General features: G+C 37.6%; 1 protein-coding gene across 1 annotated transcript; it reads right to left on the reverse strand.

Annotated features, from left to right (window-relative positions):
- Positions 1 to 23756: 23756 nt before the first annotated feature.
- On the reverse strand, positions 23757 to 24092 carry LOC130887680 (28S ribosomal protein S33, mitochondrial-like). The gene has a single exon (XM_057790216.1). The coding sequence runs from the start codon at positions 24075 to 24077 to the stop codon at positions 23757 to 23759; it is 321 nt and encodes a 106-aa protein (XP_057646199.1). The 5' UTR covers positions 24078 to 24092.
- Between the last annotated feature and the right edge of the window lie 509 nt (positions 24093 to 24601).

A 24601-nucleotide genomic window follows, 5' to 3' on the forward strand; every position in this document is an offset into this window, starting at 1 on the left:
AGGCTGAATATGGGAGTCCTTTGGCTAGCAGAGAGCGGCGCTATTGTCTTAGAGATAGAGCCTAAATGGCTCGGTGCGGTCACTGCTTGCTTCAGGACTTCAGAGAGAGTCAGGGAAATCTGTGGCGGCGGGGTTATGGTGGGGCAGATTCTTCCCGCCTTTTTGCGAACTGTCTCAGACTTCTTGCTTCTAGGAGTGCCCCAACCCCCTCCCCGCCTGCCATTGGATCTCTGGGGATTTGGGTGCCTGTTGGAAAGATTTTGTTTGTTTATTTATTTCTCTATTTTATTTTTATTTTGTAAAGACAAACCCTATCTCTCCAAGAGAAGACAGTTAAATTTGGAATAAAGCATTTTAAAGTGAAACCTTTATTCAACAGGCAGCCAGACACCTTTCTTGCATCCCCAAATCTGGGCAAAGTGTTTGTCTTCATTTTGTTCTGTTTCTTCACGCCGGAACAGGCTGCAAGTTCTGCAGTTTTATGTCAATCATTTGGTGGCTCCCTAGACAGCTGATATTTAAGGTCCCACATTAACTGCCAATAAAAATAAGGCACACTTCTGCTTTTCAGCTGAGAAGAATCTGTATGCAATTTTGTTGAAAACGTTCAGGGTGGTAGGTATTTTAGAAAGCACCCTCCAGGTGGGAAGGCTGATGGTGGTGAGTGGCCAGGAAATTGTATGAAGACAGTTTAAGTACTAGCCTCTTCCCTTCAGTTTCAAAATGTAATTTTGTGCAGTTGCCTGGGAAGTGTATCAGATCGGATGGCTCAGCATGGCCCTGTGCCTGTGTATGTCCACATACTCCAAAGGAGTATTAGGCCAATTAATTCATTCTTGTCTTATCACACACGACAGTTTGATTTGCAAATTAGTCACACCGTAATGCGTTACACTAGAATTTATTTATTTATTCTTTTAAACATATCAGGTATGACCTCGTCACTTGAGATAGGTTTTCAGAAACTTGGGCCTCTTACCTCTGAGATTTTCAGAAAGCAGGGCCACAAGCTACCTTGTCCATCCTCCCCCATTCCTGTCCAGCCTCCACTTTCCAGTTGGTTGCTTGGTAACTAGTCTTTATTGTAAGGTCCCTAGCTGTTTCACCATGAATATTAACCTTGTGAAGAGTGTGTGTTCTAAAGTGTGGTTCAGGATAGATTGGATTGATATTATATATAATTCCAATGGGTCAAGTAATTTGCTTATTTGCTTTCTCACTCTAAAAGAGTGTGTGGTAATGTGTGTGTGTATGCATATATGTGTTAAATGAATATGCATCAAAAGGTTTATAAAGGTACACATTATTTAGGTCAACTGTTCAAATTTTGCATTGCAGGACAACCATTAAAACAAACAGGTTGAAATATCTAAATTAAGTGTGTAAATAAATACAGAGCTATTGTCTTCCCTTAAGATATTTTACAATGGTATAAATTATAAAAATTCAGATGATATTAATATCTTTTCAAGGAAAATATACTCTGCATAAGAGTTCTTCTAATTATTAATTAATAAAATTAATTCAAATGGTTTTATAAAGGGTAACTGTCATTTTTGCTTATTGTAATGTAATTTGATTAAGCAGGGAAAACCAGAATATACAAAGAATATTCAACCATTTTTTCCCCTAATTCATCAACAAAGGAAATTTTTCCTGGCTCTCACCTCATTCGGGTCTGGACGGGTGCACAATATGAACACAGCATTAGCATTTTCAACATTAAAAAATAAAACCTAAAATATCATTAGTCTTTGGTATGGAATAAATTCCTTCCCAAGCAGAATGTTATTCCTCCTGGCATATTATACTTCCAATAAAATATACATTTATATTCAAATGGAGATTATCTCAGTTCATCCCCTCTTGTAACTCCCAAACAGGCTGTTCTATTATCCATTAGATTCCAGAGAATTGCTTCCCTGTGAACTCTTGTTTCCTGGAATTTTTGCCTTGGGCTAATATTATACCTGGTTGAACATCTGCTAAGATAAAGGTGCAACTTGGCGCACTCTGAGGCACCGGGGGAGAAAAGCCATTTGACCTTTCTGTCTGAGGGCTCAGAACTTCATTAAAGCGCCTCTTGGGATTGCGGGCATAACCATGAGAACGACGTCGTTTGTAATTAAGTCCTTCCCACTGGCTATATTCCTGTTGAACTCAATGATTAAAATACAAATTCAATATTCTAAATGGTCACGAAGCATTTGATAAAAGGTTATTTTACTCTTCGTGCTATGGGGAAGGCCGCTTTCCAAGGGCCCGCTTTCTGTGCTCTCATTCAACAACCGTTCTGCAGACAGACGCTTCAAAAGGGCACACGAAATAATTAGGCAATAAATTGTTCAAATGCTAGGAGCTGCACTCCTCTAGAAGCTGGTGAGTCCAAGTGGATACCAGAGCTGTGATAAATATTCTCAGCTCCAGTACGTGTCTACATGTGCCCATGTTGGCTTGGCTTTGCTTTCCCAGGACCACCAATCAACTTTCCCTTAACTGGCTCCTCTCAGTTTCTTCTGTACAGATTATCAAACCTGTTAATTTATTTTCCTTAAAGACATTATCATGAATCTCGTTATTAACGATATTTTTCGTACTCACATTCGGCTCCATCTCTTTTTAAAAAATTATATTTAAATTTACATGATAACTAATTAGGAATGGTGAGAACTAATTGGAGGTGAAGAGAATCAAAATTAGAATAAAATGAAACCCCAAAAAATTGATGCATAGAAGTGTGCAAAACTAGAATACCCATTTATTGACATGTATTTCTCTAAATATGATATACATCTCCCTTCTTTACAGTTCCACGTTATGAATAAGAGCATCCATCCATTTGTGCTACTGTGATGTCTTATATTTTTATTTTTTGTTTTCATACATTGATTTCTTGAATCAAGTGTCATATAAGATCTCCAAGGACACCTATTTTATCTCTGCATCTTCACTTTTTTTTTTATAGCATTGTAGTTAGAAGCTTATTGAAACCGGTTATTGCTGCCATTGAAAGTGGTGGTAATAGTGATTATTTGTATGTAGAAAAGAAAATATGAGTAATAGAGGGTCCTGAATTAGCTACTTTAGAGTGTTTTGCATCTAATAGCCAATGCATAAATAATAAATCCTCAAAGTTTGATTAATAATTTTATTATTGTTATTGATCTAATATAATTAAAGGAAACATAATGCATATTTTTCTTCTCTGCTTGGCTGATGAATGATTGTGTAAATGACAATCAATGAAGACGAACTGTTTGTTCTTTTGAGAAACTAGGTTGAGGTGATTGAGAAAATACTGTTATTATCTTAGAATTACAATATCAGTCACTTGAATATTGATTTTTCTCTTGCATCTGTGTAGCTCTTTTAAATTTTAACCAGTAATAACTATAAATAAACATGGTCCTTTTTGTATTTTATTTCTGTTCTTTTCTTGTTACCTTCAAAGGAGAGGTTGTCAAGTCTAATTGGCCTGGAGTGATTTATATCTAGTCTTTGAAGGGTAAAAGGAGTGAATTAGCTAATGCATCAAGGTTGGCATAGGGCAAACCAGCACAGAAAAGCCTGGAGTGTAGAGCTGGGGTTATTTTGAAGTAATGGAAGATGTTTTAGAGTCGTGAGCTAGAAGGAGTCATACAAGCTAGTATCAGAAGCCCACAAAAGACAAATTTAAAGGAAGAGATAGCAAAGGGACCAAGGTCAGGAACAACCTACCAGAAAACTGAAAGAAAATAACATAGAAATATTTAGAACAACTTGTCTTTGATTAAATTAGTTTAAATAAATGTCTGGTTGCTTTGAAATTTTATATATGTTTATGTTAAAGTCGATAGGCACAATACAATTTTTCTAATATTTCCATAAACAGAGCATTACTTCTGCCTTGACATGATAGTTTGGAGTAAGAATTTGTTAAGGTTTTTAAAGAACAGTTAAGCTTTCTCCTATATATAATAATATGCATAATTTTCTGATACCATTTGGTGTTAGAACCATCAGAAAGCTCAATTTATTTTACGGACTGACAAAGCCGAACATTTTAGAAGGGGCCTTTGAATACTACATGCAGAACTCGTCTTCCAATGCATTTATCTCAAACACTTCCTTTCAGACTAGCCCAGCCTATTGATTCTACTGAGGAATAGGAAAGCTGCGATTCTTCCTTCTCACTATCTAGTTGTTCTAAGATATAGCTAAATTAAGACACTAAAGGATAAACTCTATCAGCAACTGAGAAAAATAACAAGAAGAAACATTTCTCCTTTTGCTTCTAATTACTGCTAGTTTCCTTGTGTAAGATGCAATAATTCTTCAGTAGCCCTGACCGAAATGTCAAGTTTGCTGGAGTATTTGCCTGCTGTTATGTTGCTTTTTTAAGCTTAAGGGCAAGTTAAGTTGGCAAGAACATGAAAATATTGAAGTGATAAAAATTGGTCCATCTCTCAGCTCATACATGTACGTAGAGAATTGTTGAGTAACTTCAGAGTCTGGGACCTCTAGTTTCTCACCAGCTGTAACGTCTACCATCAGCTGTTCTCTTCAAATAACACTTAAAAATTGATGTATAATGCTTTTTCAAAATTAAAAGAAGCGAACATGATCTAATTAGCTGTTTTCTTTTGGAGAAAAGTAAATTGAGTCTAGTGAGTAAAGGTTTGTCCTAAAGTCAATCTGTTATTTTGCTTTCAAATCTGTTCATTTCTGTATCTCGACACAGATATGTATTTCTTCTAGAACAGTCAGCATGAAATTTTATCTTCTTTTTTTTTTTTTTTTTTTGGTTTTTCGAGGCAGGGTTTCTCTGTAGCTTTGGTGCCTGTCCCAGAACTAGCTCTTGTAGACCAGGCTGGCCTCAAACTCCCAGAGATCCGCCTGCCTCTGCCTCCCGAGTGCTGGGATTAAAGGCGTGCGCCACGAAATTTTTTTCTTCTTTTGTGTTCATTATTTGATACCTCTATTGTGGAATCTACTACAATTGGAACCATTATTTTCTTAACTTATCTGTTTTCTCCATTATGTCAAGGACAAACTGATTATGCCAGTTTGTTTGTGATTCTCTCAATGCTGCTCCCCATCGCACCTCAAGCACAGTATCTGCACGTGTAAGTGTAAAAGAAGATGCTGAATTGACTCTGACGTGAACAGCTGAGGGCGTGTGCTAGTGGCAAGAAATTGTAAGGCAGTTTTCAGGTGGGTTTGTTTTTAAACATTTACCTCTTACTGAATGTGTCTGTGAGCTCATGTGTGTGCAACCTTCTTTGAGGTCAGAAGGTGGTTTTAGGAAGTCTGTTTACTTCTTCCTTCCTGCAGGCCTGGGGATCGAACTCAGGCTGTCAAGCAGGGTGGTGGCAAGCACTTCTCCCTATGGATCCACCTCCTAGCTCAGCCTTACATTCTTTAGGTTTATCTGTAAGAAAATCAAAAACAAAGTCAGAGAACATATATAAAACAAAAATATAGACACAACAGCATAATTTGATTTGGGACTCAATTTGATTCACTTAGTGTTTCTCAGACCTATTTTCTTATTTTGAATCTGTTGTTGTTTTGCTTGTCACTTTTCTTCCTCACGAGGGTCGACGTTGGTGTACCTTTAACACGACTGCATTTTTTCTTCGTTCTGAACATAGCACACCTTTCAGCAACACCTTTTTCCAGCAAGGCTTCCTAGAGAGCAGAACTCATAAAGCGTGAGCTGTGTTTGATTTTGAGACCTAGATGTTAAAATCTACACCGATTTCCTAGACTTGGCCTCTGAGTGACATGCTTCACTTTTCCAATTAATCAAGTAGTAGAAACTACTTTGGGTCTGGTTCATAGAATGTACTTGTCTGCTAGATTCCTTGAACATATTTTAATTTCCTAAGTCACTGTGCGTGAAGCTTCCTTAAGTAAATAGCACTCCGTATAATGGAACTTTGCATTCCGCTTTTAAGGTCTCTGTGATTTTATATCTAGACTCAAATAATAGAGAAATATTTTTGTAGTGCAAACACTCTACTTGATACTATTGTACTATGGTTGTGATCCATTTGTGGACTTCCTTGCGACCATGAGACTTAGCACACTTTGAATGTTTTTTATTGAGCAAGGCTTTAAAGCAAAGAGTCCTCCCCTCATCTAAAGTTTTCATTAAAGAACCCAGAATGTGATATATTGGGTTTTTTTTTTTTTTGTGTGTGTGTGTTTTCATTTTAATGCTGCCATGTCATTTAGGAAGCTGCCTGTGGAATCCTGTGACCCCCTGATTCATGGCAACAAAGAAAACACAAACAAATACAGGTGTGGGAAAATTTAATATTCTTCAATTCAAAGCATGCTCTAATGAATCTCTTAAGAGGCTAGAGAACTTAGAAGAGGGCTAAGTTGTAACGCTGTGCATGAGGAATTCACAGCAGCCTTTTGCAAAGGGATTCTTTGTGCTTAGTTGACCAGTATCCAAGCAGCTTCACCACTGCTAATGCTCTTTGTTCGTGGAGGAATTATTTCCCATTTTGCAGTTTTACTATTAAAATCATGAATTATTGAATGTGGTGTTAAGGTTCATTGCATCCATTTCATCTCATTGTAAAATATGTATGTCATATTGTGATGACCCTCCTAAAAGAGAACTACGGACCTCACTTCCTTCTGTCACATGTCTAAAAATAATTGAGCTTGAAGCATATTTTGTCACACTAATTTTTCAAAGTTCTGTCTGTCAAAGGACCTTTTTCCTTAGGCGTTAGATAAGAAAGAAGACTCTTAAATAATAAAATACTCAATTTAATGGCCTATAATCTTTCTGTATGGTGGAATTATCAAAGGATGGAAATTAATAGGCAATGGTTGTATATTTCTTTTCTCTCTTTTTATTAATTTTTTAAAATTAGACTTCTAGGAGGAGAGTAAATTGACACAATCTATTTTTATTGGTTCAACAGGATACGCGTTTTGGTTAAGGTTTAAGTTCTATTTCAAATTGCAAGCAGATTTTACCTTAAACTATTATTTGGGAAGTTACAAATAATTTAAAAATTATCTTTGTTAGCAATTTCAGTCACCTAAGCTTCTGTTTCTGTATCAAAATGCTTGTGGGCAACTATGAGAGAGTTTATTTGCTCTTTGCTGGGCATTGAAGACAGTACAAACATATGGAGGAATGGGGATGTCTCACTGGGGAAAAGTGTTTCCTGTGTAAGGATAAGGGCAGAAGTGATACAAAAAGCTTAGCATGGCTGCATGTGCATGTAGTCCCAGGACTGGGAGTGGGAAGGGGTGGAGCATGTGGATCGTACTAGGCCAGCAGAGATGTTCACCTTCAGCTTGAGTGACAGATGCTGCCATAGCACAACAAGGAAGAAAGCAATACAGGGAAAAAAATCCAATGTCCTGCACTGGCCTCCACATGCAAGTATGTATCACACATATACACACACAACATATACATACATACAATATCACTGATCTTGCCTCAAATTCATATATGTATCACACTTATACTCACAATACACACATGCACATTATATCATGTACACACATAAAAATAAGTGTACATTTATAAAAATTGGTATAATACCTTTATATGTTTATGTATGCTTTATGTGTTTGTTTATATCTGTAAGTATTATGTTTATGTATATATATGTATTTTTGTACATGTGTATGTGCCGTGTGTGTGTTCACACATGTGCAAGTCATTATCCATTAAGGATTTTAAGTTCTTGACAAAGCACATCTCCTTTCAGAAAAAAAAAATCTCTCTCTGAATCTTTACTACTGAGTAAAGTTACAAAGGGCCAGTTTTTTTAAAACCCTAATTATCTTGCTAGAATAATTCTGGTTGATATAGCTCAAAAATATCATTTTATTTTCTCCTACTAAGAAGTGTTTACCAGTGCATGAACATAATCATGTCTGCTTTTAATTGAGCAACTGAACATAGTAAATAGCTTTGGGGAGAAATTACATTCTTGTACATTCTTGATCTGTTAAGATATTTAAAATCTTGCTTGCAAAAAAGAAAACCTCACATTTGTTGTCTTTGAATTTAAATATGGATAAAACTATGTTTTAAATTAGGTTAAATATATTTGTACCATATAAGATTACTGTTTTCCAAGTTCTAAAGACTTTTAGTAATTAATAGTGTAGTTAGAGGGAAACAAGATTATTAAAAGCCCTTAATTAAGCTCCTTTTCCCTGTGTTTGCTTTCTTACGACAGTTCCACAGGAGCAATGATAGTGTAGACACTGCAGTCGATTTGGGACAAATAATCTGTAAAGTTTTCTCCCTGTAGAACATGGTTTCAATGTTCTTATTACTTCCTTGTCCGGCATCCTAAGTCCCTTCAGAGGGCTGGTTTCATTAGTTTGATCTGCCTTCTTCAGTAGCAGTGACCTTCTTCAGGAGCAGTGAGTCACCCTACCGCAGGAATACAGTGCATGTCAGCCTCAGCTTGGCTTTTACATCCTGTGATAAAGTCTTGGCCAATATTTGACTATTTGAAAATAATGAAGTCATTTTAAAAGTTAAAAACAAAACTAGAAGAAAGTAATAACTGCACGATAAAATTTGAATTTTATGGCCAGTAGGTTCTTTACTAAGTATTTGAATGGCACTGTTACTTCAGCCCAGACTGTTTTTCTACCTAGTTCAGAGTCTCCCAGCAAATCTGCCTCCATGTCTATTAATCAGAGATCATATTGAATTAGATTGAACTGAGATGCTCCTATTTATGGACCTAGTAGGAGGCAGCATGGGTGGTATAATTCAAGGGACTGAAAGAGATCATCTGTCTCTTCGAAATTAGTTCCACCAAGCTTCTGTGGTGTTTGGAGAACACCTCATTGGGGTATTTTGCAGATGTTGCTATTAAAATATCTCAGGAAGGCTATTTTATCTTCTTTTTTTTCCAGGCAGTTATAAAACAAAATGACATACTACCTCCTTTTAAGGTACAGTGTGAATAATTGGATGTTATGAAGTGAAGGGCAATCTTCTGATCTGTAAATAACATAAAAAGGTATGACTGTTTTCTTGGGCAGGCAGAGATTTTTAACTGGAAAATTTGAGAAGTAAAACTTTGCAAAACCTCAGCACAGATCTGTTGGGCTTCAGACATAGATCAAAAGACCCTTTCCTGAGAAGGAGGATAGGGTGAGGTGGTAAATAGGAGCAGTTATCTGAACATATTACACAGCTTTGAAAATATGGAAAAATGAGCATTTCTGAAAAATTGAAGAACATTTTCTGCTCTCTCTCTCTCTCTCTCTCTCTCTCTCTGTCTGTGTATGTGTGTGTGTGTAATGAATGAATGAGACAACAGGACCAATATTGGATGAGCAATGTCTAGAGGCAGACATAAAGGGTACTGAAGAAGTGTTGCTTAGCAACCCAAAGGCCATCAAAGCAACTCTTTGGCTTGTGGAATCACCATCTGCCTGTAAAGGAAATGAAAGTAGGACTGGCTAGTGACAGTCCCGATTTCATTTGCTTCATAATTTTATTTAAGGCTGACTTTCTTATTTAGAGCTCCCAATTTCTCTTTCTACTTTCCTTCTTTGTATTTGGTGGTAATGTGTTCTTACATCGGCTGGAAGGCAAAATGAGGACCAAAGATAAAAAAGTAATAGACTTGGGTTATTTCCCTAATAAGTATTCAGAAACCCGAATCATTAAGAGTTTGAGTTGATTTCAGATCTTTGTACTGGAATTCCCCAATTTTAGTAAATCTTAAACGTACAATGAGTATTGTGAGTCATGAAGTGAGTGCTGAGCTCTTCAGCAGATTTCAGAACTTACTTGCTCCACGTAACTGATGAAGTGTATTTTTGACTATCATCAGATTTAGATTTTGACAAAATGTTTCTTTTCCTGAGTTAAATAAATGAGTATAGACACAGAACTCAGAGCGAACAAACCACAGTTTATAGATTTTTGATGATGCTTAAATCTGAAACATCCGCTGATAGGCAGCTTCCTTTACCTCTTTCATCTAAGGTTCATCTACTCTAAGCATAATCATGGCTCCTAAATGCTGGGTTACCTAAAGATTAAACAAACTGGGGCAGGAAGTCAGCATGACACATACTACCAACCGCTCAATGAATGTCTGCTGGCATCCTTGGGAGAGCAGCCTTCTGAGCCTGATCAGACTGAAATGAAAGGCGATTCTTAAGTTGTTGAGATCTTTTGCAGATTTCAACAGAACTAACCATAGTGTTGTTTCACAGGAACTGAATCTAGCTGTGCTCCCAGAAAGTGCTTTGAGCGTTAATCGTGGAAAACCTCAGGTACTACATGCTAGGCGTTTTATTTAACAGGTCAGCTACACCGGGCAGTTAAACAAAGAGTGCACCCTTGAACTTGTGTCATACACATTGGGCTGGATTCTGTTGCTGTTGACTTGAACTCAGTCTATCAGTGCAGCCTGACTGCTACCTCCTCCATATTTCAGTTCTGGAGATACAACTTTGGTAGTATGTGCTTCATTGCTGCAGTTTCTGATGGCAGCCATATTACATGGAGTTAAAGTGATTCATTCCTGTAGCTTTTGTGAAAATATTCTCTCCTGGCTCTAATAAATCTGTCACCACTGTATTTTGTTTTGCACGTGTTCCCTGCTCTGTCATAACTTTATGTTTTCCAGGTTTCTTTGTCTCTTTATACGATTTCCATAGATGATCTCGCTCATGTAGTATATGGCAACCACTTGTAAATCTACATCTCCAGATTGTAGTTTTATGTTTAAATGTGTATCTGTGTGCTAAAATGGACCATCTCCATGTTAACGAGACTCATAATAAATCTATTCTTTCCTGCCTTGATGTTGAGAATCCTTATCCACCTTGCCTTTATTCAGAAAGCCCCAGATCATTCTCAGACATTCCTGTGTTCTCATCCAATCAGATGCACTTCTTGGTGTTTTTCATATGATTCCATGTACCTGAATCATTACTGTCATTGCAGACATCATATCTTTATTATTTAAATTGCATTTTAAAATTTCCTAAAAGTCTCTGTTCTCACTTATACTTTCAACAATGATATATATGCCAATCCTTAAGTAGTATATGTTGTCCAGTGGCCTCTGTTCTGAGTATTTACCTACATATAAAGTTTTACTGCCAAGAGAACCCAGTGAAGACTTTTAAACAGGTGCATTTCACCCAGATATAGTCAAGACACACAAAGGTCACATACTTTCGTCAAGAATACAGAACAAGTGATTAAAGCAAACTGTAAACCCAGACACTTGAGTACAGTCTAAGTTTTTTCTTATTAATCTATATTAAAGGAATTTATTAAAATAGCTGTTTTATTGTTGCTAATTCTCAGTGAAAGAAAATCTCTTTCAGCACTCCTGAAAGGTTTAGTTTCGAGCAGTATATGCAGCCTCCCTACGCAAGCTTTATAAGAATATGTGCGGCAATTGGCGGCACGGATCAGTTTCACTCCTTGGCTTTTCACACCCTTCATGGATTTTGGCTTTCACTGTCTTGTTACACTTTTTTCCTTGTTTGTTGTGCCATGTTTGAGATTATATCACAATTCAGCTCATGTTGACTTAGAACTCACTATATAGTCAAGGCTGTCTTTAAACATGCTATCTTCATGCCACAGTATTCTCAGCACTGAGATTAGAAGTGTGCCCCACTGCGCTCTGACACCACAGCATAAAATATTTTAAACAGTTAAGTTTCAAGTGCTCTTAAAGTTTAATAGATTATGATGGTGGTGGTGGTGGTGGTGGTGGTGGTGGTGGTGGTGGTGGTGACGTTAATGTTCCTGGAAGAATTTTAAAATGCCCCACTCTCCAAGTCTCCAGATTCCTAACCCAAGTCTTTAGTGCTCTCATATGTTACTGAAACAAACTCCAATCCACGTACTGCTATGAAAGAATTTTGTAAAAGTGAAGTCTCAAATTAACTGATATTATTAAGAGATATTTTTTATTGGGATCGCCTAATTACATGAGTTCCTTAAAAGCAGTATGTGTGTGTGTGTGTGTGTCCTTTTAAAATGCAATCAAAAAGTTCTAAGCATTAGGAGGGTCAGATCTGCCTCAATCAGCCTGAAGATGGAGATGGCATTGTGTAAGAATGAGAAACGTTCAGAGTAGGGTAACAACCATCAAATTTGTTGGCAACCTGGAAGATTGTTGGGATGTTCTCCCATCTTAATTTTAGTAACGAATCCTCCCTCTTATTTATTGATCAAGTCAACTAAATAAAGCCTTATCATTTTTTGATTCCTTTCACTTTTGCCCATGTTGATTTTCTCTAATGGTTTCTAGTCTCTCTTACTTACTTTCATCTTCTTTAATATTTTTTCCGCTGCTTAACTTGGGTTTATGTTCTGCTTCATTCTATAGTATATTAAGGTAAAAAGTTCCTGGTGTTCATCTGTGGACATTTCTTTTTTTTTTGAGTGTGTATCATTAAATATCCCTCTATGGACTATTTTGGCCTCATTACACATATTTAGTATATTATGCGTTTGTTGTTGCTCATCTGTTACGAAACTTTGTGTGGTTTCATATTTGGCCATCGTTAGTTAAAACTGTGCTGATTTCCGCTCATTTGTTCATCACCTAAATGTCATTACGCTCTGTTGTCTAATTTCATCCTGTTGTTGAAGAACACAAGCTTAGAATTTTCTATCACAGAAAACCTTTTGAGGGCTGGAGAGAGGGTTCAGCTGTCAAAGGCTAGGCTCGCAAACAAAATATAAGAAAACCTTTAGAGCTTTATTTTCTGTTTCAGTTTATGTTCTCCCACCGATAGTGTTTCACACACAATTGATAAAAATCGACTGTCTGGAAGAGGACATACAGATGTTGGAGATGTCTATTTAAAAGCTCTTAAACTCTATTTCTTTATGTTCTTCTTGTTGCTGTATGTATTGAGACTGCTGCACTAAAATCCCCAATGCTTATTATTGAATTTTTCATGCATTAGTTCTGTCAGTTTTATCTATGTTATGTCATTGGATTTTGAAGTGTGGATGTTTGTATTTCTGTATGTTCTTAATAGGTTATTGTTATAGAATTATGAGATATCCTTTTTACCTGGTAAACACTATTGTCATAGAATCTATTTATTTGAAATTAGTATTACCACACCATTGCCCTTTTGCTATTCTTTTTTCTGGTCATGTATTTTCCATTTTTTTCAATATATTTTGTATTAAATATGAGCAATTTTGTTATACAGGTGAGGTGTTTCTCGATTTCTGCTGCTCATTTTTTTTCCTTGTTATGTGTCTTATTATTGTCTCTCTATTTCTTCATTAATTTATTTTTGTGTTAATAAATATTACAGAGTTTACTACTTTTATTTACTTATTGATTCTTTCACTGTGTTGTTTATTTATGTTTTAGTGATTGCCCATAGGCTTGCAAAATTTTTTTGCATAATTCCACTTATGTTGATATATGTAGTCATAGTACTTCAAAGTGTGCTCCAATATTGCTATATTTTATCTCTGATTCAAAGTGCATTTTTGTTACAAAAATTCTATACTTATATGGTGTATGTCTATTAATCTAGTTTCATAATTATTCTTTATACTTTTATCCTGTTTATATCTAATATCAGGAAGGAGTTGAAAAATAAAAAATATGTCTACCATTTTTTTTCACTTATACCTATGAAGACCAGCCTGTGGTTGGTATTTCTCCTGTGGATTCACATGAGCTAATGCTCTTTCATTGCAAGCTGAGGAATCTTGTTATTATTCTCATAGGATAGATGTGTCAGAAACAATTTTTTAAGTTTTGTTCACCTTGGAGCATTTTGATTTCCCCATAACCAAAAAAAGAATTATTTATTACTTTTATGTGCATTTGTGTGTGCCTTCAAGAGATTATATGGTCTACATGTACTTGGGAAACTGTGCAGGCCAAAAGAGCATCAGATTCGCTGTACCTGGAGTACTGGATGGTTATGAGCAGTCACAGGGGTGCCGTGAACCAAACTCAGGTGCCTTGCCAGATCAGCAAGAGCTTTGAAGAGTTGAATCATCTCTTTAGCTCCCTCTTCATAACTTTTAAAGCTGTGGAATTACAGACTATGATTTTGAGTTACTATGTCTTCAGAAACTCTTCCTAACTCTTTCCTTCCCCTTTGTTTGTCTTCATGAACGTATGTTGTGGCTGTATTTCTATACTAGATAATAGCTCACATCTGAGGCCATGTTCATCATTTTAACATTTTGTTTCTCAGACCAGACAATTTTAGGTCAAGTTCATTTCTCTTTACCTTCAACAAACTAACTTGCAGCTGAGCTCTTCTAGTGAATTTTTATTTTTCTAAGTATAGTTTTTTACTTCATAATTACTATACAGTTTGAAATATTTACTATCTATTGATTTACATTCTCTATTTGGGAAGCATTGTTTTCAATTCTTTAAATCCTTAATGGTATATTTTATATTTCATGCATAAAATCAGCAACAGATTGAAAGTGTTTATAGTAAGTTAAATACCCATCTTTTCTAAAAAGCATTGTATATTTACTATTGTTTTTGTCAAACAGACCTACTTCACTGTTTTGTAGTTTTTTGGAATAGTGACATAACAATTCAAATAATTTGCCATTATTGAAAACCAGACTCCACATACCCTTTAGAAACAGGGATTGGTGTTGTATTTTACTTTTGGTTTTATGATTTTCCTGAAAATTATAGTGAAGTCACTATCAATTTAATAAACCAGCTAGCTCACAGTAGTGCAGTTTCATTACTGTGAAATGCAGTAAGTACTGGTGTGGCAAGAGATGCCCATGGGTGCAGTAGTGGTATGAACGTCGTGGTGAGTAAGCACCAATTCCCCCTCACTTTCTTGCATGGGAAAATACTATACTTGATAGCAATGAAATAACATTGATACAATAAAGCTTGTTCTTTTTGGTATATAATATGATCATTTATCTTCCTCCACCCCTTTTAGGAATTTATACAGCAAAAAAATATACTTCAAAGATAGCTAAGATTTAACACTTAATTGAAATATTATGACTTTTAGCAATTAAAGTAAAATAAATCTTTCACCATTTCATTGGCTATGAGTTACATCAACTGAAAGCTATATTGTAACAGATTTAATATGTTTTCATAATTGTGTTCAATTTCATATATCTTCATTCAATTTCCCATTTAGCAAGAGCTTTCTGTTTTTAAGGCCTACTTCACAGGAGTAAGCACATGCCTGGTACCACAAATTTGATCAAGAACCAAGGGTTGGGGAGTTCACTGCCATAGAGGAGAGCCTGTAAATATTCCTTTGTTAAATGGCCACAATATCCCACTGCCCTCTGAATTTCCATCTCTTACTTGCTGGATAGTACAGTATAGCTCAAATTCTAATTGGTCTTTATAATAAAAACCTGGAGTCAGATACTGTGGTAAATGCTGACAGATCAGAAAAGTAAAGCAGCCAGCCACCAGAGAGGTATTTTACCTCTACCTAATCCTCAGACAAAAGGGTACAAGATCCTATCTCCAAGAATCCTTCATTGAATACGCTGAACTCTTGTCTCCTATCTTATATTCCTGTCTCTGCCCAGCCATATCCCTTCCTGTCTCCACCTTCCTAGTGAAGGGATTAAAGATGTGAAATTCCCAAGAACTGGGATTAAAGGTGTGAGTCATCACCACCTGGCTCTCTTTCTCTTTTAGTCTGGATCAATCTTCTGTAGCCCACAGTGGCCTTGAATTTACAGAGATCCCCTGCCTCTGCCTCCCAAGTGCTGGAATTAAAGGTGTGTGCCGCCACTGCCTAGCCTCTATGGCTAACTAGTGACTTGCTCCTCGCTCTGATCCTCAGGCAAGCTTTACTTGTTAGATCACAAGCAAAATCTTACTAGAGTACAGTGCTTAGATCCTATCAGAGAAGGTTCTCTATGTAGGAGATGGTTGTTAATGCAGAAATTTCAGTTTTTAATTATGAATTTCCCATACACTATTGAGGTGTCTGTGTATTGGGATGAAATGGCCATGCTTTAGAAGTTTACAACTCTGCATTTGCCTCCTCATTTGGGGCTGCAATATTGTCAAGAGCTGAGAGTTAAGGACATTTCTGCTTCTTCCCTGCATGTTCTCCACTGGAAATTCAATTCCCCAGATACATCTTAAATATCTCAGCTTGCCTCCTCTTTTCTCCAGTGGGTACTTTCACTTCAGACAGTTAGACTGCTACAAATTGTGGCTCATTACTTTAAAAAAAAAATCTCTACGGGTAGGTATTTTCCTACCGAGGGAGTTCTGAGTCAAATTAAGTGATGACAAGCTTTCTGAATGGAGAGTCTCCAGGAAACTAGCAGACATGAAAAATAGTGGCAGTTCTCTAGGGGTGGGGCTTTTTATGGAGGTTCAAATCCACTCTGCTTCCAGGTACAGTCACACTGCTGGTTTTCTATTTGCCATGGTTACAGGACTGATGATTTTCATGGCTAGCATGGAAAATGGAAAGAGGGATAGGAATGGGGCAAGCCAGAATACCACAAAAGCTTTCTGTTTTGCCCTAACTTAGCCACTTTTATTTAATAGCATTCTTTGAATTCTTGCAAACCATTGGTTCCTTTGCAGACTTTTGGAAAAGTTGAGCTTTCACTGCTTTTGACAGTGTTTCCATTAGTTGAAGAAGAGATGAAATTTGGAAGTCCTTGGTCCATGGTTCCAGAAATCTGCCACTTCAATGATCAGGGTTCTCTCTTCTTCTCTAACTTGAGTTACCATGCTTCTTAAAATATCTGACTTTGAAGTTCTTATCTTTAAAGTCAAGATTATAATATATGTGAAGTGTTCTTGCAAGCATTAGCTGAGAGATTATTGAGGGCTACATGAAATGCGGGAGCTGTTGGAAGAGGCTGTTTTCCCATACGTTCTTTGGTACTTCCATTGAAATAGTTAGTTCTGAGGTCTGTCTTAGAAACCAGCTGTGATTATTCCTACCAATTAGGAGTTAGAGTTTGACACTCTCTTTAGCACACAGTGCCTTCTGCAATCTAACTTCAATTTACTTTTCCATTTACATCTTCTCCTCAGAATAGTGTTAATGCTTAGCTTCAGCCAGGCTGGTTTTTGTTATTGTTGTTGTTTTTAACTTATCTTTGAGTTGCAAATGAGATAAGGTTGTGTTTCCACACACTAACCTGTTTATTTCTTCCTTTGATTTCTCCTTTTCTCTGTTCTCCCTCACTGGTTTTTTGAAAATTTTGTGTTCGCTGTAGTCCTAACCAAAGCAGAATCAATGAACTGTGGCATTTCTTACTTTAGTGAAAGGTAGAAACACTTGACCCCCGAAACAGCAGAGCTATTTTTGGGTCTTCCACCTCTTAATTAAATAGCCATCAAAACCTTCTGTCTTCAGAGTATACACTTCTCAAGACAGCTAGGGCCCCTTCCTTATTAAACTCTTTATTCATTTGCACTTTGAAGCGCTGTCTATTTTTGCATCCAATTGCAGTCAATTGATTTAATTATTTTATTTGATTTTATTGTGAACAGGACTTTTCAATGCCTTGGATATTAGCATTCCAGTATAATGTTACCCAGGGTTGAGTTACAAACAGTAGAATAAAATTTAACTTAAAAGGTCTTGAGTATAAAAATCAGCAATATTCCAGAAAGAATATTAACGAAAGGAGTGTTTATAAAGGTTGTTCCTATAGAGATTTACTCACAGATTTTAAAATAAAGGTTAAATATTTTTTAAATAATTCAATTCAAAAAGTTTAGATAATAGCTGTTATGGGCTGCATTGGAAGAATAGAAAGTCAGTGTAAATACATTACCCACCAAAGTTGTTCTATTTTGTTAAGCTTATTGATAAGTTTTTACTCTCCCAGGTTTAATATATGTGTATATCATACTCAAACCCTTGTATGCATGCATAAATATTAAATTGGCTTCGGTGTTTTAAGTTGAGCAATGAAACCTTTATCTCTCAGATGATGAATCTACTTGGCAGCATTGTTCCAAAAATCGGTTCATTATATGACTACATGTCCACCACAGGGTCGGAGTACTGTTTTCTATTTTTCTATGTTACCAATATTCTGTTAATTGTTTTTGTCTACATAGAGCATTTTTCATCATTTCTTCCCTCAATTTATTAAGAAAAGAATAAAAATGATTATGGATTTTTTTTTAAAAAAAAACTTATTTTTCTCTCATACATTACATCCTGACATCAGTTTCTCCTCCTTCCCCTCTTCCCTAGATCAACTCCTCCTCCATTTCCTTTCAATACATCTTTAGCATGCCTCCTGGGAATATCCACCAAACATTGCCTAACAGGATACAATAAAACTACACACAAACCCTCATATCAAAGCTGAACAAGACAACCAAGTAGGAGGAAAAGGGTTCTAAAAGCAAGCAAAAGAGTCATAGACACACCTTACTTCCTTTTTTGGGAGTCCCACAAGAACACCAAGCTACAAAATCATAAAGTGTAGGCAGGGGACCTAACTCAGACCCATACAGGGTCTGTGATTGTCACTTCAGTCTTTGTGAACCCCTACGAGCCCTGCATAGTTTTTTCTGTGGACCGTGTTCTCCGGGTGTCCTCAGCAAGGGGAAATATAATAGATTTTGCAGGTGGATGGAAGCAGGAAGGATCAGGTGTTGGGTGTGAGGGACAGAGGAAGAGATGACTGGAATTGGTGGACATTTGGGCAGGCAATGTTGAAACTTAGTTCAATGGAAACTCCCTGAAATCTACAAGAGTGATCTTAGCAAATTCTCCCAGTAATGGAGGATACAGAGCCTGAACTGGCCATGATCCATAACCAGGCAAGACCCCTAGCGGTGGGCCCAGGTCATCAACCCAGTCACAAAACTTTTGACCTACTGCCCTGCCTGCAAGATCTGCTGGGATAAAGGTGGAGCAGAACTTGTGGGGGTGGTCAACCAATGACTGAGGCCAATGCTGTGAGAGGGAGCCCAGTGTCTGATAGTTATGGATGGTCAGGAACCAGCGGCAGGATCACCCAGAGACCCAGGATAGAACCAAACAGGTCTGATTAAAATAAAAAGAGTCAGTGAAATGATTCCTAATGTTATACTCACAGGTGTCTAACCAAATTATCTCAGAGACGCGATGTCCAGCAACCAATAGGAACAGATAAAGAAACCCACAGCCGCACAGTAGGCCGAGCCAGGGGAACGCCACAGAAGAGGGAGAGGAAAAATGGTAGGAGCCAGAGGGATCGAAGTTTGAAAATTGTTAAGTTTAGATAATCATTGGCTAGCAAAATGACCAATCAGCACACAAGAATTTTAAGGACTGCAAAGTGAACCTATTGTAGTTCACCCGTAAAATTAAAATGTAATGTCTTTTTCCTCAGGGGTTTGAAGTTGCATTGAGACAACATCTGAAAACCACATGCTATCAAACAACACAGCATATTACTAATGTCATCATTGAGGCAGCTCTGTGAACACTGCCACCACAGCACAGCTTTTACGCTTTGTTACCTTTTGACATAAATGACTACTTACAAAACCTGAAAACACCGTGAAAATGTCAGCGCAGTCCTGGCTTCTACGCATGCCTGGCTTCATGAACGGTGCAACCTGGAGGTCTCCTGCTATCCCTCAGTCGAAATCCTGAACGCCTCTTTTCTGCAACAGTAAGTGAAAACGAATTTCAGGAGTATTTCATTTATTGAGTATTGTCTTCTAAATTACAAATCTAAACGTATAATTTACGGAATATTGTTCCTGTAATGTAATTCTAACACCAACCCACTGACTGCAAGATGACATTTTGTGCATTTCAGGAAAGGTTGCCAGACTCGGTGCGCTGTATGTGTAAACAGAGATGTTTCAAGTGACTATTAAGGAGTTAGCTAGCCCCTTTCATATTGCAAGTAATACACTAAATCATACCTTTTCACAAAATGGATTGTGATGAAAGAGTTCATTTTCAAAACTGAACATGTGCTTAGGTTAAAGGGGAGGCAGTGCACACTAATAATTCAAAACGCTACACACACTTTGTCTAATTAGCAAAGGGCTCTTCTTTGAAGCTGTCAAGGAGAGTGGAGTGTCTGCATGCTACGAAAGTTTCTGCACCGCTACGTTCTCTTCTCCGTAGCAATGTTTAACAGAGAAAAAAAAAAACTTTGTAAATATGTCATGGCTTGGCAAGAGATAGACAGCTAAGCAAACAATTTCAGACTCCACTCTGCCAGAGCACCAGGTGCTAAGAAACTCGATCTCGCCATGGCGTGATTTCTCTCTTTCGGGAACTGACAGTTTGGTGTGAGGAAGGGATGCAGAAAGAGGCCATTTTAAAATAAAATTTTTACATTGATCTTAGCACAAAAGAGCTCATTGGTGTTTCAGGACACTTAGCGTTTGCCCAGGCTAGTAAGGTAAGGCAATCTATAAATAGTCTTCAAAGATAAGTTAGCCACGGAGAGAAGCGGCCAGGAACTGCGAACTCATGAGAACCTTCCCAGTGCTTCTACTGCGGCAGATTTGCTGAGTGCGGATGTGCAGACCGAGCTCTGATGTCCACTCCATATATAACCAGGACTTGCAAACTTGCACCTTTTTGTGCCTTGTCTGTCTACAGGATGCTGCTTTCTATAATTCGTTTAGTGAGAATTGGTACCCCATTGCATTGCTCTACTAAAAGAGGCCCTTTCTGCAATTTATACAAACCTGCTATACATGGAACTGTGCTGATGATTGGCAAGCAAGTAGAGGTTCTTTTCTTACTAGTATTCAATTGAAAGTTGATCATCTCGCAGCCCTTTATTCTCTAGAGAAAATTTCAGACACCCAGTCCTCTGGCCTCTGTGTTGTCGGCAGGTAGCAGATCGAGAAGAAGTTGAAAGAGTTAAGTTTCCCCCTGGGCTGTTTCGTCACAGTATAGATCTCAGTCAAAACCGAGCAAAGGAGCCTGGCCGCAGTATGTGTATCAGTGATAGAGAACTTTTAGCTGGCATTCTGGAACCTTGGGGGTGATCTCTAGGACCATATAACCAATCCGAGCACAACCCTCCCCACAAAACCAAACAATAGGAACAACAGGATGCTCACTCATGGGCTCCTTCTCAGAAGGGAACAACTGGTTTTTGGGTTTACTCCCAGGAAAGTTATGTCCTAGGGGCTTCTGGTGTCCACATTTCTACATAATGCATCTCCATTATCTTTGTTCTCTCTTTCCCACTGGTTTTTCTGCAGACTGCAGTGATAAATTCTTTGCAGCATATTCCTCTCCCTCTCTGCCACGCCCTCTCTCTACTTCTGTCTCTAGCTTCTGACTGTCTTTCTCTGCTTCTTTCTCTTTTTTTTGTTTTGGGTCTCATCATTTGATCTGTTTCTCTTACACACAGATACACACACACACACATACTGCTTTTAGGTTTGTTTTGTGTTCCTGCAGTAGGTGATGCAAATTTATCCATTCCCCAAGGACAATGTCCCAACAGCATAAATAGAAATATTTATTAATTTTAGAAGAGGTAAATTTCCAGAGAAAAGCAGAGAGAAGCATGTATAAATATTAAAGCGACATAAGGATGCATACTGAAAGTCCCATATAAAAGAATAATTTAGGAATCCCTGGGAGAGTGACTGGTGCATACATCATTTTGTTTAACCGAATAAAGGATTCTTATTAAACTAACCTTTTCAGAACTCCAATAAGCAAGGGCTTAGCTTGATTTGCCTTTGTCTAAGAGGTTGTTAGCAAATAGTAACCCCTTACAAAATAAAGGATTAAAGTTAAGTAGTTTAATTATCATTCCATAAGCAAGATTAATGGAAAAGTGCTGAGAAAGAATCACCAGAGAACGAGAGGAGTGGTTCGTCAAGGAGGGGCTCTGGAGGGGGAGGCAGCTTCGAAGAGACAGCAAGCAGGCCCTGGGGAACTGGGAACTACTGCTCCTGAAGCAGGTGGGAATAGTTTGGAATAGTTTCTGGCCATGAGATAAGAAGTCAGAAGGAACTCTATGACCTCTGCACCACTGAGTGGAAATGCTTCAGGGAGTGCTAGGCTGAGAACCACTTTTTTCGGAATCATCAACGTTATTCAGATGTGTGATGCTGGATTCCTGGGTTCTGCCTTGTGGTACAGCATCACTGCTTGTAAGAGCAAGACTTAAGGTCTAACTCTTTTATCAGCACTCAGTAATTCCTGGATCCAAGAGCATAAAAAAAAAAAAAAGGTGGTTTACAGGACGCTAGACACCATGTACTGGCTAACATACAAACACGGAAGTTTGATTATTTGATGGAATGAAGATTGTACACATTAGAAAGTAGAAGTTCTGTGGTATGCCTTCATCTCTTACTAGGTGTGGTGCAGAGATTTACTGCTATCTCAAATTAAGCTTTAAATAACCTAATATACTTTTTAATTGTTATTTTCTTCTTTTAAAACATATTTAGTCACTTTATACACAAGCCATTCTGGCTTGGGACTGAGTGAGAGGAAGGGGGTAAATTTCTGTGTATGCACAACAAAACATCTTGTTTATAGTTAAAAATTTAAAATGAATATTTTTAAACAAGTATTCATGGCATGAGATAAAGTGGCTTGCAGGTTAATATCTAACAACTAGCCCTTTGGGAAAATATCCTGATGTGTAGATACGAACTAGTTCTACCTGGGTGAACTTCATGTTGTCAGTAGCTTAATGCCTGACTAATAGAGTTCCTAAGGTCCTAATAAATCAGGGCTTATGAATCAGTGCTTCTGAGTGTCGGCTGGCTGCACTCCTTTATGTATGTTCTCCTGTGTTTACCACTGTTTTCTCAGTGTTGACGTTGCAACTTATTTATTATATCAAGCAATACACAGCCCCAGTCAGTTGCTGCATGCTCTTGCACTTCCCCATGTTCTGTACTTTTTGAATCATTATAATCTAGATATTCTAACGTGATCCATAAATGGTTTATTTAAAGTGTTTTCCTACATTTGGACATCAGTGCACTTTGAAAATTTAACAAAGGTGCAGTATTTCAAGGGGAAAGCTAGTAATAGCCATGAAATGAAATATACTAATCAAAATTCTGTATTAAAATTCAATGGTGTCACAATATAGGATGCTATCTAATTCAGGTTTCAACATTTTTCCCTTCTGAAAAACTAGCTTGGGTTGGAGAGCTGGGGGGTTTCTGGCTCAGTCTTTAGAACACTCTAAATAGCTGTGCTCGATATGCACTGGGAAGAGGAAGCTGTTGTGCCCTGGCTGCCCAAAGGTCGGGCAGGAAAATATTTATATGATTGAGTTGTGTAATTGAAAGGAGAGGAAAGGAGAAGTGTAGCAGAATTTTAAACAGTACCTCACTACCCAAAGACTTTCCAGGTTGGAAGGAAGAGTGTGAGCAGGTAGTATTGGCAGCGACATCTCTCTGGGAGACACTGGATTTGTTACCATGAGCCCTCTCTGAGCTGAATCCATGCCTCTGGCCTTTCTCTTTCTCCCTCACCCTCCCTTGAGTTGTCCGGTATTTGTTTGCTTGTTTTTTTTTTGTTTTGTTTTTTGTTTTACAAATCACAATATAATAAATAATTTATTCATTCCATTAGAGAATTAGGTAAACTTCATATTACAAAACCAAAGTAAGTATAATATTGAAGAATTAGAATATCTTCAAGAAACCAGTTACAGTTTAACTGAAGTGGATGTGAACACAGGGTTGGTGTCTACTGAGGAAGGTCACGTTCCTCTAATAGATGAAAAGATAACAAGATACACTTTCTTAGTCATCGAGGAAGACATTTTCTTCCCTGACAAGCTGGTACTATTTCTTCTTTGTAGCTCTTTTCCCTGCTCCTTTCTTTGGTTTCACCTTTCCACGGAGCTTCTTTAGACGTCTTTGCTCATCCTTAAAATCCGGATGCTCATCTCTGTAGAGGCCAAGGAAACGGAGTGTGCCCAGAAGTGCAAAATACGTGTTGTGATTTGGATACCAGTGGTAAGTCTCTCTCTTTTTGGCCAAGGGCTGCTTCCAGAACATATTCACCACTTTCATGGACTTTGAATCAGTAAGCCTGGCCACTTCACCAAAGATCCAGGCACTTAGACGAGACATACGCAGTGCATATTCTGAAAGCGAAGCCATTTCTTAAGCCGTGAGGTCCAAGATTCCCTGCGTCTGACCTTGCTCGTGCGCGTCCCAGAAAGCCCTGTTTGCTTGTTTTTTTGTAAAAATCTTGTTTTCAGAAGATTTTAGAGAATTGAAATTAAATTTGTTGAAGTGTCATTAGATTGTTCTTCTAATGAGCAATTCCCCCCATTCATGTGGATTAATTGACCGACCGATTCCAGTTGCTAGGCGTCTGGATTACATGTTAGTCTGGACACCGTGCTCCTCCCTAATCATATGCTGCAGTCCCAGTGTATTTGAAATTAGGACCTATATAAAAAGGGGAGAAAAGTTACTGTTCTGGCAAAAGTTGAACACTAATCTGACAGGACTGGTAATTATATGAGGTTAAGAAGAAACACAAGTAACCTTCGTTACCCCCTCCCCTTGCATTGTGGGCATAGCAAGAGTAGTGATCATCTGTGAGCATCAAGAGAGCATCATAAGAACCTTTGGTTTGTACTTCCAGCCTCCGGAAGTATAAGAAAATAAATAGGTCC

The sequence above is a fragment of the Chionomys nivalis genome, chromosome 15, assembly GCF_950005125.1.
Source record: "Chionomys nivalis chromosome 15, mChiNiv1.1, whole genome shotgun sequence".
NCBI classification, from domain to species: Eukaryota; Metazoa; Chordata; class Mammalia; order Rodentia; family Cricetidae; genus Chionomys; species Chionomys nivalis.